General features: G+C 44.0%; 4 protein-coding genes across 4 annotated transcripts; 1 reads left to right on the top strand and 3 right to left on the bottom strand.

Moving 5' to 3' along the window:
* Positions 1–965: 965 nt before the first annotated feature.
* Positions 966–2,056, bottom strand: N7457_007494 (60S ribosomal eL31 domain-containing protein; the record flags this gene model as incomplete). Its single annotated transcript, XM_057178537.1, has 4 exons — positions 966–1,172; positions 1,254–1,328; positions 1,793–1,878; positions 1,930–2,056. 4 exons carry the CDS (start codon positions 2,054–2,056, stop codon positions 966–968), a joined length of 495 nt encoding a protein of 164 aa, XP_057030281.1.
* A 195-nt stretch (positions 2,057–2,251) lies between these two features.
* N7457_007495 (carbon-nitrogen hydrolase family protein) lies at positions 2,252–3,199 on the bottom strand (the record flags this gene model as incomplete). The annotated part of the gene is made up of 2 exons (XM_057178538.1): positions 2,252–3,078; positions 3,145–3,199. The coding sequence occupies 2 exons, from the start codon at positions 3,197–3,199 to the stop codon at positions 2,252–2,254; spliced, it is 882 nt and encodes a 293-aa protein (XP_057030282.1).
* An 11,195-nt stretch (positions 3,200–14,394) lies between these two features.
* N7457_007496 (Zn(II)2Cys6 transcription factor) lies at positions 14,395–16,385 on the top strand (the record flags this gene model as incomplete). Its single annotated transcript, XM_057178539.1, has 5 exons — positions 14,395–14,495; positions 14,559–14,639; positions 14,695–15,405; positions 15,461–15,744; positions 15,802–16,385. 5 exons carry the CDS (start codon positions 14,395–14,397, stop codon positions 16,383–16,385), a joined length of 1,761 nt encoding a protein of 586 aa, XP_057030283.1.
* Positions 16,386–17,041: 656 nt separating this feature from the next.
* N7457_007497 (uncharacterized protein) lies at positions 17,042–17,710 on the bottom strand (the record flags this gene model as incomplete). Its single annotated transcript, XM_057178540.1, has 1 exon — positions 17,042–17,710. One exon carries the CDS (start codon positions 17,708–17,710, stop codon positions 17,042–17,044), a length of 669 nt encoding a protein of 222 aa, XP_057030284.1.
* Positions 17,711–17,879: the final 169 nt, after the last annotated feature.

Raw genomic sequence — 17,879 nt, forward strand, 5'->3', positions numbered from 1 at the left:
GCGTACATGGCGAATGCACAGGCCAAATGCTGGATTAGGACATTGACACCGACATGGGTGCTGCAGTACGCTCATGGCCGCTATCGGGTCAATGAGACTAATCCCATAACGGGTCGTCAAGCAACGGCTTTTGTGCACCAAGAAGGCAGGAATGATGTGACTGGTGCCTTTATCCGAGAGCTGACAGCTAGCTGTTCAACAAGGTTGGGCTCAGCATACTCTGCGAAGGTGGGAACTTTTCACTTCGCTTTCATTTCGCGAGTCCGACAAAATTACACTAAGACGGAAGCGTGAGAGATGCAAGGTATAAATATCATCCTTCGTTATTGGATGATGGGAAACCATTGGCAAAATCTAAGTGACACGCTCTTATACACACGTCTCTTAGACAGGGTTGGCTATCACCGTGAAAACCTCTAGGTATTCTTGGAGAGAAACGGGAGAAGGATGATCGCATGTACTAGTAAAAGACTAGCAAGGACGGTATTTGAGCATAGACTTGATCTATATGCTTGCTCGATCACTTGAAAATCGATTGAGGTGGCCGCAGCTTACCTACCTAACCCTAATTAATCATCGAATGCAGCGTCCATGGATGCTTTATTTCAACTACATGCGAGGCAGTAGACGCCATACATAGTCCTATAGCTTAGTCGAACCAGGCCCAAGTCTAACATGGGCACCTCTTGGTGTCGAGAAAGAGCCCGCCACATGCATTTTATGTTGACTAGCTGATGGTTAGAGCATGTATCAAATGAATGATAAACCGAGCGAATCTGCATGGATATTTGTGTCCAATTCAATGCTGTAATATAGAAACATGTTGACTACAAAGGGGGGATGCTACAATGCTAAGGGAAAGTGTGTAAGGATGCCCCAAAGGGAAAAGGTATTTTTTATTTTGTAAAACCCCGACCAACCCCTGCTGGCAACATGGAATCATAGATGCACGAAAAGCGAGACATTTAAGCGTCATCGACGGTGGTGGTGTGGAGGCCCTTGGGGTCCTTGACGTTGACGGCCTGGACGAGGGAGTAGAGGCGCTCCTTGGCGTTCTCCTCATCGTTACGCTTGCGGGAGATGCGGACACGGAGACGGAAGGGGACACCCTTGATACCGGCTTCCCAGACCTTCTTGTTCAGCTGGGGGTCGACGCGGACATCCTTGGTACCCTATTGATGAAGAGGCAACCACGTTAGCAAATGCGTTCCCCTGAGAGGGACCAGAGAGGGGAGAGCATTGCTCAAACTTACCATAGCCTGCTCAGCGAAGGCGCGGATCTCCTTGATGGCACGAGGAGCACGCTTCTTGAAGCTGACGCCGTGGCACTATAATTCCGGAAAAGAAGTTGCAATCAGTCTTCCGCCCGAATGCCATCTGCTAGAGAAAACTCTGCGCGATGAATGTTTCTGGTCTTTCGGCCATAGTGGACTTCATAAAACTAATTCTTCTTTTGTGTTCCGGGTTTGGATATGTGTGGATGCGATCGAAGTCTTTGTTTCAAGATCTTCTTTCGGCGGTCTCTATCGCGTTGCAGACAAAAGACAAAAGCGCCTTGTCCTACCTGGGATTTCTCCGCAGGTCATGGTGAGGATAGTGGTGTGACATGGGGGAATTGGGTTCCCAATTCGACCCTCAATGCGCACACACACCAACCACACCACACACATTCTTGTCCGTAACAAATTCCATTTTCAGGAAAAGTTTCTTTGTTCTCTGTCCATTATATGCCTCCAGAACTGAATCGTATTCGAATCGTCGCAGGTAGACTGGGAAAGGGTGTTCAACATACTCGCTTGTGCAGGTTGATGGTGTACTCGCGAGACACCACATCGGCGATAGCCGAGCGCTTGTTGCCGGTCTTGACGTTAGACATCTCTGCAAAGATGGTTAGGAGGATGCTTCGGACTGATAACTGATGATACTAACTGAAGGGGTGGTCGACGGTGGGCGGTTTTGATCGATGGTCAGAGGAGAAACCGCGGCCGATTTTCGAGTGAAATTCAGTGTGGTCTCGCTTGCCTGTGCGGGGCTTGATTGGCTCGGGTGGGGCCATTGGATAGCCAATCAGGGCTTAGGCGTGGATACTGGGTGCCTCAGGCCGCAACAACTTTGTTCACTATGAAGAACTCATACTTCGCTGTCGGATGACTATTTCGTAAATATCCAGGCTATTTGAACTATAGTCTATAGGTAACTCTTATCTTGTATTATAACAAAGATTCCCGTAGACATCCAAAGTTCGCTGCATTTACTTTTGACCTGCGCTCACATCGGGGTACAGATCAAATCGGCGCTGAGTGGAGATGGGAATTCCACTGCGAATGTTCGCAATAGAGTCATTATCCAAGTCCGCATAAACAATAGTCTCATGCTCTTCGGCCTCAGAGACAATTTTTGCGCTGGGGTCAGCGACTAAGCTGTGGCCGTAGGCGTGGTAGGCGGCTTCCAGGTCACGCGCTGGGCTGCAGAGTGCCACATATGCCTGGTTATCGACTGCGCGAGCACGTCCCAGAAGTGACCAGTGTAAAGGACCGGTGGTGGTGTTGAAAGCTCCAGGGTATACGAGAAGGAAAGCACCCTTGCGGGCGGCGATCATAGCTGCCTCTGGGAAACGGATATCGTAGCAAATGGCCAGACCGATCTTTCCGTATTCTGGCAGATCAACAACTGTAAGCTGGTTACCAGGAGAAAGTACATCACTCTCCTTGAACTGGATCTTGCCCGGGATGTCGATGTCGAACAGATGCGTCTTGCGGTGGGTGCCAATCAAGGCGCCCGTCGGTGAGAATACCAGTGAGGTATTATAATATTTCTTAGTGGATGGCTCCAGCTCAGGAATACTGCCACCGACAAGGTATGCATTTGCCTCCGCAGCGATGGCCGACAGTGCGTGGAAGGAGGGCGATTGCTCGCTTGTAGGAGGAGAGGGATGGAGAGTCTCGGCGTATTTTGGGAAGAAGTTTGTGCCGTAGGGTGAGTTGAAGCACTCAGGAAGAACGATTAGTCGTGCGCCGGCCTTCGCAGCTTCGAGAACCTTGGTTCGAGCATGTGAGAGGTTCGCGGCCTTGTCCGCTCCTAGATGTTTCAGTCAGTTGAGGAACATCAAAGCAGGTTATATATGGGCAGGTTGGAGATCTGTACCTGACGCGAGCTGAACAAGGGCCAATTTCAAAGGCTTTTTCAAGAAGGTAGCCATGATTGTCCGTGATATGAAGAAGATGAGTCGAATGGGGAGAAGGAGGATAACGGAGCGGCTCCGGGAGTGCGGGGGGTCGTCACGCCGATAAGCAGACGCCTGACACTCTGTATTCGTTCGGATTCTTCATGTTTTCCTCTTGGTTGCAACGATTCGCCCTTTTCCTACTTCATTCGGTATGGATAAGGAAAATTTTCTGCCCGACTTGATGAATATATAGATCTTGATTAAATATTTCGGTAGTCTCACTCGCTGCACCCCAAAAAAACTGCTAGTTATCGGCCTAATATATATTCTACCTTCAGACCGAGAACAGGGCATGTAGCCTCCTCAACTCTCAAATTAAAGTGACTCATAAGACTATAAAACAGGCTCTGAAAGAAAAAAGCTTACACCAATGAATATGACTCAATTGAACTCCAGGATAGAACCATATGTGTCGAGGGTATGTATACAACCTTGGAACGTCGTAGATACTCGAATATGAGTGGGTCTAAAGTGGACTTGCATGTCTGTTGTGATGCATGATCTGTGTAGTGGTAGTAGTAGATACCCAAACCATCGTAATAAGACCGATATAACGAGTCAAGTACTCAGCATCCGGATCTCCATATCAATTGGTGTTGTCAGTGCTAAGGCTTTATATAGAATCACATGATACCGACTAATCTTGGAAGAGAGTTACTATGGGCACCCCTTTTTGCTACGGGCACCCCTCCCGCTAAACCCTTTATGATTTCCTTCTAGCTAGCCACTGCCCTTACCACCCCCCGTATTACTGATCTGGTTCCCCCCTAGTATTACCTATTATCATCACATGATTAAATTACTGCCCTTATCCCCTAGAAATATCATATTCCCACATTCGCTTAATTTCATGAAGCTATTCCCGCAGTCCCGTAGAAATGAGGGTGTAGGGTGCTGATCTAGGTGAAAATGAGGGTGTAGAGTTTTCGAAGGGGATGATCATATGACCTCAAAATAGATGCTGATTTTCAAAAGTAGTGCAAAACGACTATTTGGCTTCTAGTGCCCCTACTAGCTTAGAACCCCTTAAATATCAAACTCTGTCATTCTTTACTATATAAATCAGATATAAATCTCACTAAGCTCTGCCTCGTCCCCTACCTCTCCCCCTACCCCGTCCCCTGACTCTCCTAGTTGTGATACCGCTAACCGCGATCTAATTATTAGACTTAGTTATCTCCCCTTATATAGTCTAATTATTATTATATCTTTAATTTACCGGTCTCCGCCGTCCTAATTGTCGGATAATTTCTTCCTTCTATACGCGTATAATCTTAAATTATGATAGCTCCCGGCGGACTAAGTTTTCGAAACGCTATAATACCTATAATAGCGGGATAAAGGACTATTACGAGGACTACTACGAGGACTACTACGAGGACTACTACGAGGACTACTATAAGGACTACTACGAGAATATTATTAGCTAACTACGTCCTCGTATAACTAAGGGGTTTTGTATCTAGAGCTCGAGTACCCTACGGTAACTAGCCTCTAGTGTTGCTTAGATCTAATACTATAGATAGAATTAAGCCTAGGTAAAGCTCTAACCTCTTACCTAGGCTTTGTTAATATAGTAAATATATAGATACCCCTAAGTGTTTATAGACTCGCCTAAGTATACTAGTGGAATTATAGGCTTATTACTATTAGCGGGTAGATAGTAATTAAATATTACTTATGCCTTTTTAATTATATAGGTAGTAACTAAAGTCTTAACTTTAGTGAATAATATACTACTACTAATCTCCTATACCCCCCGTTATATAGTAAGCTCCTAGTAGATCTAAGTAGTAAGTCGCTTAGTTATACGTTTAAACTTAGTACTAAGAGCTAAGAGATCCTTAGTTCTAGTCTAGATATCGAGTTTAAGATAGCGGTACGCGGCTTCTACCTATAAGGTTAAAGTCTTATTAAGATATAAAAACCTACGGGTATAGTACTATAAGAAGTAGGGGCTATAACCACGAATCTACTCTCTATTAATATATTATAGTAGAGCTAGGAAGTGTTAATACTTCTTTTTAAAAGTAGCCTATTAAGTCTCTATCTCGTAAACCTCCCGTGCGAAGACGATTTAATGCTAGTTACCCTTTATTATAGCCTATTATATAGTAATCTTACGTTAAATCTCTTCGGTAGTGGATCTAGTAAAGTTATTAGCCTTTTCGGCTAAAACCCGGAGGACTTAGCGACGGATATAGGGCTTAGTGTGGCACTCGATATTATAGGTTATATACTAGGAGTATAGTATCGTATTCGTAGCTAGGAAAGCCTATTAGATATAGGATTGTTAGTAAACTAGATATTATAATAATAGATTGTCTTACCCTTCCGATAGTATTACGAATAGCCTACTCCTTATCCGTTAAAATAGTTAGTGGACTATTTTAAGGGAGCGTGATAGGGGGTATAGGCCCTAGCGGAAAATTATATATTAACGTAAAGCGTATTGGATAGAGGCTTTCTAGCTAGGCTTAGGGAATTATCGTAGGAAGCTTAGTTATAGGAAGCTTAGTTATAGGAAGCTTAGTTATAAGAAGCTTAGTTATAGGAAGCTTAGTTATAGGAAGCTTAGTTATAGGAAGCTTAGTTATATGTTACGACCCTCTGCTAGGAGAGTGCCTTATAGGCTGGATCCCGCCTGGTCTAGTGACCCAGAACCCGTGACCTAGCAGGGGTAGCATGACCCCCCGCCAGAGACCGCACTAGGGAGACTGAGTCCTGCCGGGTTAGGTGACCTAGTCCCGTGACCCGCCAAAGGTCATCCATATAGAGACTACTAGGGGAACTTAGCTCTTTAGCGATTAGTTTATAAATATACTAGCACCCTGCTATTCCTTCACTCTAGTTCTATATTACCTACTAGGACCCGCTAGTATACCGGTCCTAACATTCTAATCGCTAAATCTTAATTGAACTGGACCGTTAGAATACGTAATGTTAATAACTCGACGCACGAGCGACCGCCTAAGGGGAACCTTAGCCCCGATCGCGGAAACGAACGACGTCCCGGGACCCCTATAACCCCTACTAGAAGAGGTAGAGATATAGGGAGTCGACGATAACCCTTAGGGAGGAAACCCGCTAGATCCGATAACCCCGACCGAGGTAGACGAGGAGGCGGAACTCCGAGAGTTAGAGACCCTTAAAAGACGTCTAGCTCTAGTAAAGGAGAAAAATAGGATCCGCGCGGAGCTATAAGACGAAGAAGAAAACGTAGTAATCCTATAGGCGAGAATATAAGGATCTAGGATCCGTCGGGGTTCGCTAGGTAGTACTACTAGCTAAACTACCTACTAACTACCCGATACTATCCGTACGAACTCGATTATATCGTAAGGAAGTACCGGAGGCCACCTATCCTATTAGAAGGAAGCGAGGGAACTACGTATACCCTATAATATAATAACGTATAGAGCTAAGAGTTCGGGTAAATATAATCTCTTTAAGTCGAACTAAGAAGCCTTCTAGAATAGATACCCCGACTAGTTCGCTAGCGACGTACGTAAGGTAGACTAAGTAACCGAGTTCTTAGCGCCGAAGGTTAATATAATATAGATAGAATACTATAGGAATAACCTAGGTACGACGTTTACCTAGTCGGTCTTCGAAATATAGGCGCTCGCTTAGGTTACCGACCCCGTTAAGATATAGCGAGAAGCTAAATACGACTAGTAGTAGATAACGTAAGCTAAGTATTAGGATATATACTAATACGCCTTAAAGCTTACCGGACTCTATAACCGCTTAAAAGATACGCTAACTAGATAGATAAGAATCGACCGTTTAGAGATAGGTATCGTTAAGGAGGTACGAGACGAAGTAAGGAGGTTTATAGCCCCCGCTATAGATTAATAGGACGACTAAGTAGCCTTCTATAACTAAATTAAGAAAGTAATACTAGGTAGGATATTATATCTTAGGGAGGCTAGGAAGATAGCGCTAAGAAATACTATAGACTCGTAAGGATCTAGTAGAAGACCCTTTAAGGGAAATAGCGCCTTCCCTATATAATAAACTACGACTACTACGGAGGGTAGAAAAGCTACCGTAGGGTCTAAACGAGACTAGAGCGGAGATAGTAAATTCTATAACTTCTATAGTAAGCCGGGCTACTATACGAAGGACTACCGTAAGAAAGCTATAGTAAACGCTATAGCCGCGGAAGAGTTAAAAAAATAGACGACCCTATACTATAGACTCCTATAGTATTAGGGATAATTCTCTTCGGAGAACGTAAGGGAGTGTACCGAGTACTCGTCTATAACGTACTAATATTAGACGTTAAGACTAGAGCCCCGACGGAGGTAGCTAAGACGCTAATAGATAGTAGCGTAACCTAGAGCTTCGTAAGCTAGAAATAGGTAAAAGAGAACCTAGAAGAGACGTATATAATAAGTACCTACCTAGTAGAAGCTATAGACGGGCGTAAGATCCCTTTATATAGAAGCCGAGAAGTGTAGCTTAGTCTAATAGACCGGAATAGAACCCGTAGAGTTATTAAAATAACCTATAAAGCCGTAGATATAACGATCTACGATATAATTCTAGGAATAGATTAGCTTAGACTAGTGAATCCGGATATTAACTAGGTAACTAGTAAGTAGGCGTATAGAAATATAGCCCCGCTAGAGGTTAAAACCCTCCCGCTAGAAGACTTCGAGGAAGAAGTAAGACTATAAGGTATGCTCAGAGAGCTACGTTTAGACGTCGATAAGGTTACCGGGGAGTTTATAGTGATACTAGAGGTAATATAAAGCTCGGATAGGACCCCCTATCCGGTATAACCCCTAACTAAACTCCCGCTAGAATACTAAGATCTAGCTATTATAGCGAGTAAAGAAGGTACTATAGCCCTTCTAACCTACGTAGAGTATAATCACGTAATCGAGCTAATATTAGGTAAGATACCCCCTTAGAGGCTAGTATACGCACTATCCGCTAAGGAGTTAGAAGTCCTCCGTTAGTATATTAAGGAGAACCTCGAAAAAGGCTAGATCCGACACTTAAAGAGTTAATCGGGTATACCTATCCTCTTTATACCGAAGAAAGACGGTAAGCTTAGACTCTACGTAGACTATAAAGGGTTAAACGCGATCACTATTAAGAACCGCTACCCTCTACTACTAATTAATAAGTCCCTAGTAAGATTATTAGGAGTATAGATCTATACTAAACTAGATCTACGAGATACCTACTATAGGATCCGTATAAAATAAGGAGATAAGTAGAAAATAGCGTTTAGATACCGCTACGGATATTTCGAATATACGGTAATACCGTTTAGACTCGCGAATACTCCCGCTACCTTCTAGACGTACGTTAATAGAGCCTTAGTAGGACTTATTAACGTCTACCTAGTAGTGTATCTTAATAATATACTAATCTTCTCGAAGGACGAGGAGACCTACGTGTACTACGTCCGAGAAGTACTAGAACGCCTAATTAAGTAGAGGTTATTTATTAAACCTAGTAAGTATACGTTCTACGTAGAGAGGGTCGACTTCTTAGGCTTTATCGTCTCCCGCTACGGAGTTACTATAGACCCTACCTAAGTAGAAACGATAAGCTAGTAGCTAGAGCCGATCTATATCTTCGATATATAGTAGTTCGTAGGCTTCGCTAACTTCTACCGACGTTTTATTAGGAAATAGTCGATAATTAGCGCCCCCCTTAACGATTTAATTAAGGGGCTAGACGTATAAAAGAAGGGAAGAAATAAGCGCTAAGAAGGGTTCGTCTTTACGGAAGAAGCGTAAGAAGCTTTTAAAAGGACTAAGACCGCTTTCTAGACTACGCTAATACTCGTATACTTCGACGCTACGCTAAAAACTATAATAGAAACGGATACGTTAAGAGCCGCTATCTACGTGATTATATTATAGCTCTATAAAGATAGATATTAGTACCCTATCGCCTTCTACTCCTAGAAGATACTAGTAGTAGAGAGAAATTATTAGGTCGGCGACTAGGAAATACTAGTAATCTTTACGGGGTTTAAGGAATAGCGCTACTTCCTCGAAGGAAATAAGTACCCGATCGTAGTAATAACGGATTACGCTAATCTCGTCTAATTTATAACGACTAAAGAGCTTATAAGACGCTAGGTACGCTAGGTAGAATACCTTATAGGTTTTAACTTCGTTATTATATTCCGCCTAGGGAAAACGAACCCCGTAGACGCTCCTAGTAGATAACCCGACTATATAGTAGACGAGCTACCGGACGCTACGAGTCGTAATATCTTTATATAGAGACTTAAGAAGACTATCGGTAAAGACGCTAGTTACTAAAGGGATCTATAGGATACGATATACCTAGGCGCTATAATAACTATAGTACGCGTAGAGATCTCTACTAAGCCCGCGACGAATAGACTACCGAGTCGAAAGGAGGTACGCGAAGTAGCTAAAGGAGAAACCGTATATACCTACGAGCCGCTAGAAACTATAGTAGAACTTATACTTAAGATATAGGCGAAGAATAAGTTCTATAGGAATACGCTTAGAAGGGTACGGGAAACCGGCGACTTTAAATAACCCCCGAAGACACGATAGAGTGTAAGGAGCTAGGATAGACTACTAAGATATAATAACTATATCTATATTCCCGAAGGCGAACCTATAATCTATTAGGAAATTATAAGGATCTATTACGACGATCTATAGGTAGGCTATTATATAAGGAAGAGAACGCTATAGGCTATTAGACGTAAATACTAGTAGAAAACCCTTATTAAGGATATATAGGACTATATCCTTATATACTAGATTTACTAGTCTAATACTATTAAACGCTATAAGCTATATAGACTACTTAAACCACTACTAGTACTAGAGAGACTAGGCTAGTAGATAAGCGTAGACTTTATTATAGGCCTACTACCCTTAAAATAGGAGGGGGAAGGCCTACGACGTAATTATAGTTATAGTCGATCTATTTTTAAAATATTCCCTCTATATTTCCTACACTAAGGACGTAGACTCGCTAGAACTCGTAACCTTATTTTACGAAAAGGTTATACCCCTATAGGGAATACTAGAAAACCTCGTTAGTAATAGAGGTACCGTCTTTATATTAAAATTCTAGAGTTATTTCTACTACCTCCTCGCTATAAGACGTAGACTATTAATAGCCTATTACCTATAAACCGACGGGTAGACGGAGAGATAAAACTAGAGTATTAAGTATTACCTACGTAATATAGTAAGCTAGTACTAGGACGACTAGATAAGATAGATCCCCCTTATATAGATCGTCTATAATACTACTACCTATAGCGCACTAAAAATATCCCCGGCCGAAGTATTACTAGGATTCCGACCGGAACTAAGAACGTTAGTACTAGATAGGAAGATAGAAACCTACGATAACGCTAAAAGCCGCGTAGAGGAAATACTAAAGATACGAGAAATACTAAGGAAGCGCCTAGAAGAGTCAAAAACTATAATAAAGCGAGCCTACGATAGGAAATATACGGAGAAGTCTTTTATAATCGGATAATAGGTTATACTAAGAAATAAGTATATTAACTTAGGACGACCGTATAAAAAGCTAGATAACCGCTATATAGGACCCTTTACGATAGTAGGTACGGTAGGATAATAGGTATACTAGCTAATCCTTACACTAAGATACCGTAAGATCTACCCTATATAACACACTTTAATACTAGAGCTATACTACGGAGATCCGCTAAAAGCTTAAGAGCGGCCCGATCCTATACTAGTAGATAACTAACCTAAATAGGAGATCGAGGAGATCCTTACCGATAACCGTAAAGGCGCCGAATACCTTATTAAATAGAGAGGATACGGGTACGAGAAAAATACTTAGGAGCTAAGAGAAAACGTAGAAGATATACTAGTATTCGAGAGCTACTATAATAAGAAGAAAGAACGGCTAGAGCGTATAATACGCCGAGGAAGATCCGTAAAGAAGAAGTTAATATAACCTAGGATCTACTACTAGATATGTTCCGGGAAGGTTAGAAGGACCGGAGTGGGCTTAAGAACGCCGAACCCGATAGCTAACTACCGAACGGACCCCTAGAAAATAACTAGCTACGTAAGTATACGCTATAGATAGGTTAAGGGAGGATCTAGAACACTAGTAAAGATAAGGAGCGGACGAAAAATATCCTAAAGAGACTATAGACGTATAATAAGGATATATAGGAGTTTATCGCCGAAAAATAGGATAAAAAGTAATATAGCTAACACTCTCTAAGGGTATAACGTAATAACTACCTATATTAGACGAGTAACCTCCGAGATACGCCTATATCCTTACCGCTATATACGTAACCTAGCCTAAGGAGGCGCCCGAAGCTAACCTATAACCCGACTTATTAATAAAACCTACGCCGAAGGGGGCGGAGGGGGTAGGGGAGGTAGAGGGGGCGTAGCGCGAGGAGGACCGAAAGGCGTAACTATACCCGTATAGATATCTCGAGTTAAAGTGTTCCGCGTACCTCGAAACCCCTATATAATCGTAAGAAACGATATATTCTACGCGGGGGTAGTACGGGGCGCTAAGATATAAGTATTAGCTTAAGCGTCGAGCCTAGAATCGACCTAAGGAACGTTAATAACCGCTAATACGAGCGGAGGCCTATACTTACTATTATATAAGACTACCGCTTCCTCGTATAATAGTTATACCGGGGAGTATTAACGTTAATCCCGCTAGGCGGAGGGATATATATATACCCTAGGTTATATCTAAGACGGTCTATATAACGCCGATACTACGTACTTATAGGGTTAATAGGGGAGACGACGGCCGGAGGGGCGTAATTATTAATAGAGGTGTACGTCGCACTCGCGACCGGAGGAAAGGGAGCTACTATAATAAGTCGAAATGACCTATAGTAAGAAAAGCGAGACGACGAAAAGCTATAAGAAGAAAAGTAAAGCGACGAAAAGCTACGAGAAGAAAAAGCGAAAGGACGAGGAAGTGTAGAAAGAAGAAAGCTATAACTCGAAGAGAGATAAGTGAAAAATATATAAAGAACTTAGATTATGCGCGACGAAGAGAGATAACGCTTAAAGCTCCGAGTCTATCTACACCTTCCACTATAAAGACAAATTACCCTCTTTTAGATAGCTAGATATATATGCTATTTTCGAACCCTCCCTATCTCGACTGTAAGAGACCCTCGACCCCGACCCTTAGCTGCGAGGACGTAGCTCTTTAAGGAGGGGGGAAAATGTTACGACCCTCTACTAGGAGAGTGCCTTATAGGCTGGATCCCGCCTGGTCTAGTGACCTAGAACCCGTGACCTAGTAGGGGTAGCATGACCCCCCGCCAGAGACCGCACTAGGGAGACTGAGTCCTGCCGGGTCAGGTGACCTAGTCCCGTGACCCGCCAAAGGTCATCTATATAGAGACTGCTAGGGGAACTTAGCTCTTTAGCGATTAGTTTATGAATATACTAGCACCCTGCTATTCCTTCACTCTAGTTCTATATTACCTGCCAGGACCCGCCAGCACGCCGGTCCTAACATTATAGGGAGATTAGGGGACTTAGCTATAGTAGCACGAGCTAGTATTAGTATACTAGCTCCTATATAAATAGTAGTATAGATCTCCCTTAACTAGTAGAGGACCCTATAATATAAAGCTTCCTTCTCGCTAGTAAGGAAGCTATATACGATATAAAAGGTCCTCCTAACTAAAGAAGCCCCTATAATATTAAGAAGGGGCATCTTCTATTTATTAGTTTTATACGTATAGTCTATCTATAGGATATATAGATTAGTACGTAGGAGCTAGAGACTAGTTTTATAGACTATAAAGAGGGTAGTAAGGGAGTTATTAACGGTATTAACCTTATATCGAATGATCTAGCTACTATCTTTAGGGAGATCTATAAGAAGTGCCTATATTAGGGTGCGTCTAGCTAACCGTTAAAGCTTTATCTTAGCCCGCCGATTAGTAATATTACGGGGCTATAAGTAAGACTATCGCCCTTATAACTCTACCTTCTCCTATATTATACCTATAATCTAACGAGTCGATATCTAGTTAGCTATCTAACTCTCGATAGTAGATAGTATATACTTAGTTTTAACTCGGCGAGTAATAACGGAAGTAGAGGACGTAACTAAACTATAATTATAGCTAGTATTAGCGATCTCTAGCTACTATATATTACTCGCGATAAGCCGAAGTCTCCTAATAAATGTATAGCCTATTAAGCGGCTCTAGCGTAGACGTTTCCGTATTACTAGGGCTCGATTAGTGCGATAACTACGACTAAGGCTATACTCGAACTATATTACGCGAGGCTTACTATATATTATTACGACTAAGAAGCCTAGTAGAAGAGCCTACTAGTTAAGGGTTTTGAGTGCCTACCTTCGGGACTCCTTAATAGATAGTGTGGCGGTTTCGACGATTTAAAAGGGGGGCGTAGTATTAGGGAGACTAGGTATAGGGGGCTCTATATTAAGGGTAAACTATATACTATACCTAAAGTTAGTACGGAGTAGGTATAATTAAATAGTAGGATAAGTATTATACCTTACGTAGTAGGCGTATATACACTAGGAGCTAAATAGTCGTTTGGCACTACTTTTGAAAATTAGTATCTATTTTGAGGTTATATGACCCCCCTTTTCGAAAACTCTATACCCTCATTTCTACGGAAATCAGTAATTTTTGGCTTCATTTATGACCTAGATTAGTATTAGCTGTTTCAATTGGATTGAAAATATCATATCTATATGATCTCTATCTAGTACCCTATAGTTTGGAATAGCTTTATGAACCTAAACGACTGCGGAATAGCTTCATGAAATTAAGCGAATGTGGGAATATGATATTTCTGGGGGATAAGGGCAGTAATTTAATCATGTGATGATAATAGGTAATACTGGGGGGGAACCAGATCAGTAATACGGGGGGTGGTAAGGGCAGTGGCCAGCTAGAAGGAAATCATAAAGGGTTTAGCGGGAGGGGTGCCCGTAGTAAAAAGGGGTGCCCATAGTAACTCTCATCTTGGAAAGGCTCTAGAGCGGACTCCGCTTCCGCGCCATCTCTTCCCTTTGTCCACGAATATATCGGGATTCCCATGAAGCGGCTACAATCTAGTGATAAGATCCAAAGCCCATAGAACAACCTCTGAACTGCTCGTGGAACTGCCAAGACGCCATTCGGTATGGCGGACCACGGGGTCGGCACCCGGCATCCCAAAGCATGCATTACCTGTGCCAAGGCTAAAGTACGATGTTTACCGGAAGTTAACGGGCCTTGCAAACGGTAAGTATATAATTCAGCTGAATATATCAAGGAGCCCTATGGATTCATATTGATGTCTATTAGTTGTCGCCGGCTGGGTAAAGAATGCGGAAATCAATTACCCGGGGCCCATCGACGTGAAAAAAGACTAGAGCCGAGGGACTCGTAAGTTGATATAATGTATGAAAATGCATAGCGAAACTACTGACATTTTGATCAGAGATGTTGCAGCCCTTGAGGCCAAATTAGACCGCATGGTCGCCATGTTAGCCGCCTCAGAACGAAATGCCAGAGAGCGGTTAGAAACTGGGCCAGCAACCACAAGATCTTCGCCTACATTCGAAGAAATTATCGCTGCTCCTGGGGAGATTGAAGGCCAACTGTTTATGGAGGTATTTTTCGAAAAATTGTTTCCTCTCTTTCCATTCGTGACGTTCCCATCGCACGTCACTGCGGAAGAGCTGCGTCGAGAGAAACCATTCCTTTATCTGAATATTTCAATGGTTGCGTGCCAGAACGCCAGGCGGCAGCGAGAAATAGTGGACGCAGTACAGGGCTATGTGGCTGAACACATTGTTATAAGAGGAGAATATAGCCTGGACCTGCTCCAGGGGCTTCTCGTTAATGTGGCCTGGTTCACTTCAGTGAGTCGCTTTCCGCGACCTGCGGAACATGAAAATCTCACCACCAAGCCCAACCCGGAAGTTGAACCTATGTGTGTTACTCGCACCACTGCCCAGCTGGATGTCTTTGTGCATTTGCTCGTAGCTCAGTCATTGAGCTTAGGGTTGAATCAGGGGGTGGCCTATCAGAAAAACTTGAACTACCCGTTGACTTATCTAAAAGAGATAGCAAACGAAGAGTCTCATAATCCAGTGCGCACACTCGAAGAGCGGCGAACATATCTTGGATGTTATTACTTGACTTCGATGTATGTGCACGATCTGACCATCCAATCTGCTGGACACAAGCTAATATTTCGGAAGGATATCAACATGTGTGAAAGACTTGGGACCGATTATACGCTTCACAAGATATACGGACGAATGCTGCAATATGCTAGACCAGGTCGCAGAGTATCCCACCGACACCTTCCTGGTACAGCTCGTCCGAGCGATGAACCTCGCGGATAGAGTTCATCACACGCTATACCACACCGAGTTCCATTCTTCATCAGTTCCATCAGCGGCTCTTGGTCTTAGCATACGATGGCTAGAGGCTGAGCTCAAGCAACTCAAAGATCGCATGCGGGGCGAATCACCACACTCTAGTGAGTTCTGAGTATATAGACGTGCGACAATTCACCATGTTCTAACAGCCATTACAGCCATCCTTCAGCTGCATTACAACACAGTGGAGATACATCTGTATCGAGTTGCCCTCAGCAAACAAACCTCCCAGGCGCATTATGGCGACCATCCTCTCATGAGATTGGACCTCCTATTCCGTTGCCTTGAAACAACAACCTCCTTCTTCCGGCACATCTTCGCTCTCCCCTCAGGCCTTTTACCCTACTTCCCCTTCACGATTATAAGTCAATTAGGCAAAGCAACTGTCACCCTCTCCCAGCTTTCTCTCTACGATCATCCTGGATGGGACCGAGCATACGTGGAGAACGCAATGAACTTCGACCAGACCATCGACCAAATATTTGCCAAGCTTGAAGAGCAACGCGCATCTTTCCAACAAAAGCTGGGGAAAGACTCCGAACCGACCGAGCTGCCTGAAATATTCGGAAGAATGAGTTATCGTGTCAGAACCATTAAACAAATCCATCGACAGAGAAAAGAAGTACTGGACCAAACTCCGCCGACCAGTGTGTCCCAGATGGACTACGAGCTTATGATGAATATGCCTCTGGATTTATTGTTTCCCTTTGGTGAACTCCCGCCTATATATGGGCAATCATAGAAGGCCCCATCGGATCGAACGGAGTCCGTTCCCCGACTTTCCGCGATTTTGGTCAGGGGCTCACTTTGTAATTATAACTCGTCAGCGTTGGATTGTATGACCTAGTACGGAGTATACTATTCCACTTTGAATTGAAAGCGCACTACGGAGTAGTCCCCTATTATTCTAAACACGGGGTATTGTGCCACAGCCTTGCGTTGCCATCTGAAGCTCGATCACACCCCATCCCAAGTCATGTCTTAGATTGAATTGCACCCAAACAGCAAGTTTCATGAATTAATTCCACATCTGAGGATCCTGTGCCCACTGCCGACCGAGTTCACGAGTTCAAATTAACGTGGAGAAAGCCCCAGTCACACTGGGTCTCGCCAAGCAGGCGGCTCAAGCAGATCGGCAATGCGGCTCATCTCTTTTTTTCTTCCCTTTTTCCCTTTCTTTCGAACAAGCGAGCTACACAAAGAAATAAAGAAAGATGATACATTACAACGTCTTCCCGTATTTCCGAAAATGGTGTGGTATGTGTCTTAAACGATCCATAACAAATACGAATCAATTCCTTTTGTAGCACTGTTTAATATAGATCTAAATCCGATTCTTGGCACTAAACATCGTAGAAATCTAAAATGCATTTAGCGTCCACATACTCCGCATGGGAACTACAGAGCCACAGCTCCGACCATGGCAGCCATAATGGCCAAGACTCCAGCACCGTTGGCGACACGGGTATTGGCGGCATTGAAGGTAGGGCTGCTAGACGGCGCGGCGGAAGTCGCGTTACCAGCAGCTGAGCTTGCGGAAGTAGTGAGAGACACAGACGCAGAGGATCCGGTGGTGGACTTCGGGATGCTGGTGTTTTCCGCGTCGGAGGGGGAAGCAGAGGCAGAAGCAGAAGCAGAGGCAGAGGCAGAGGCAGAGGCGGAATCGGACGCAGAAGCAGAAGTCGATTCCGACACGGAGGCCTCAGTGGTTTGCACAGCGGGAGCGGTGATTACCTGGGAAGCGGCGGAAGAAGCGGAAGAAGCGGTCGACTGGATGGTAGTCGTAGAGGCGGCTTGCTTGCCATTTGGTCCCCAGCCTTCGATGTAGTCGGCAGTGACGGTGGCCGTGCCGGTGTACAGAGGACAGCCCGGTACGGTGGACTTGGCGGGTGCGCGACCACCACCACAGTCGAGGAACGAGCAGATTTCACCGCTGTCCGGGACGTACCAGAGGTAGCTGGCACCGTAGTTGATTACGACCATTGAGGAGACACAGCCTTCCAGGTCAGTGCGGGCTGTGGCGAGGCTGGCAAGCCCGAAGAGCAAAGAAAGAGCGGCGGTCTTCATGTTGAAGATTGAATGAATGACTGGGCAATGAACGAGTGATAGCCGTGAAAGTGAGAGAAGAAAACCGTCAAACAGAAAAAGAGCCAGGGAAAGCCATGTCTTAAGTAGGTGGGAATTAGTCTGGCCTTCGAAGGCGCCACCGGAGTCTCGGCCTCTCACAGCGAGTCCT

The sequence above is a fragment of the Penicillium paradoxum genome, assembly GCF_028828445.1.
Source record: "Penicillium paradoxum strain IBT 22861 chromosome Unknown utg000006l_segment0_segment0, whole genome shotgun sequence".
In the NCBI taxonomy this organism is placed as follows: Eukaryota; Fungi; Ascomycota; class Eurotiomycetes; order Eurotiales; family Aspergillaceae; genus Penicillium; species Penicillium paradoxum.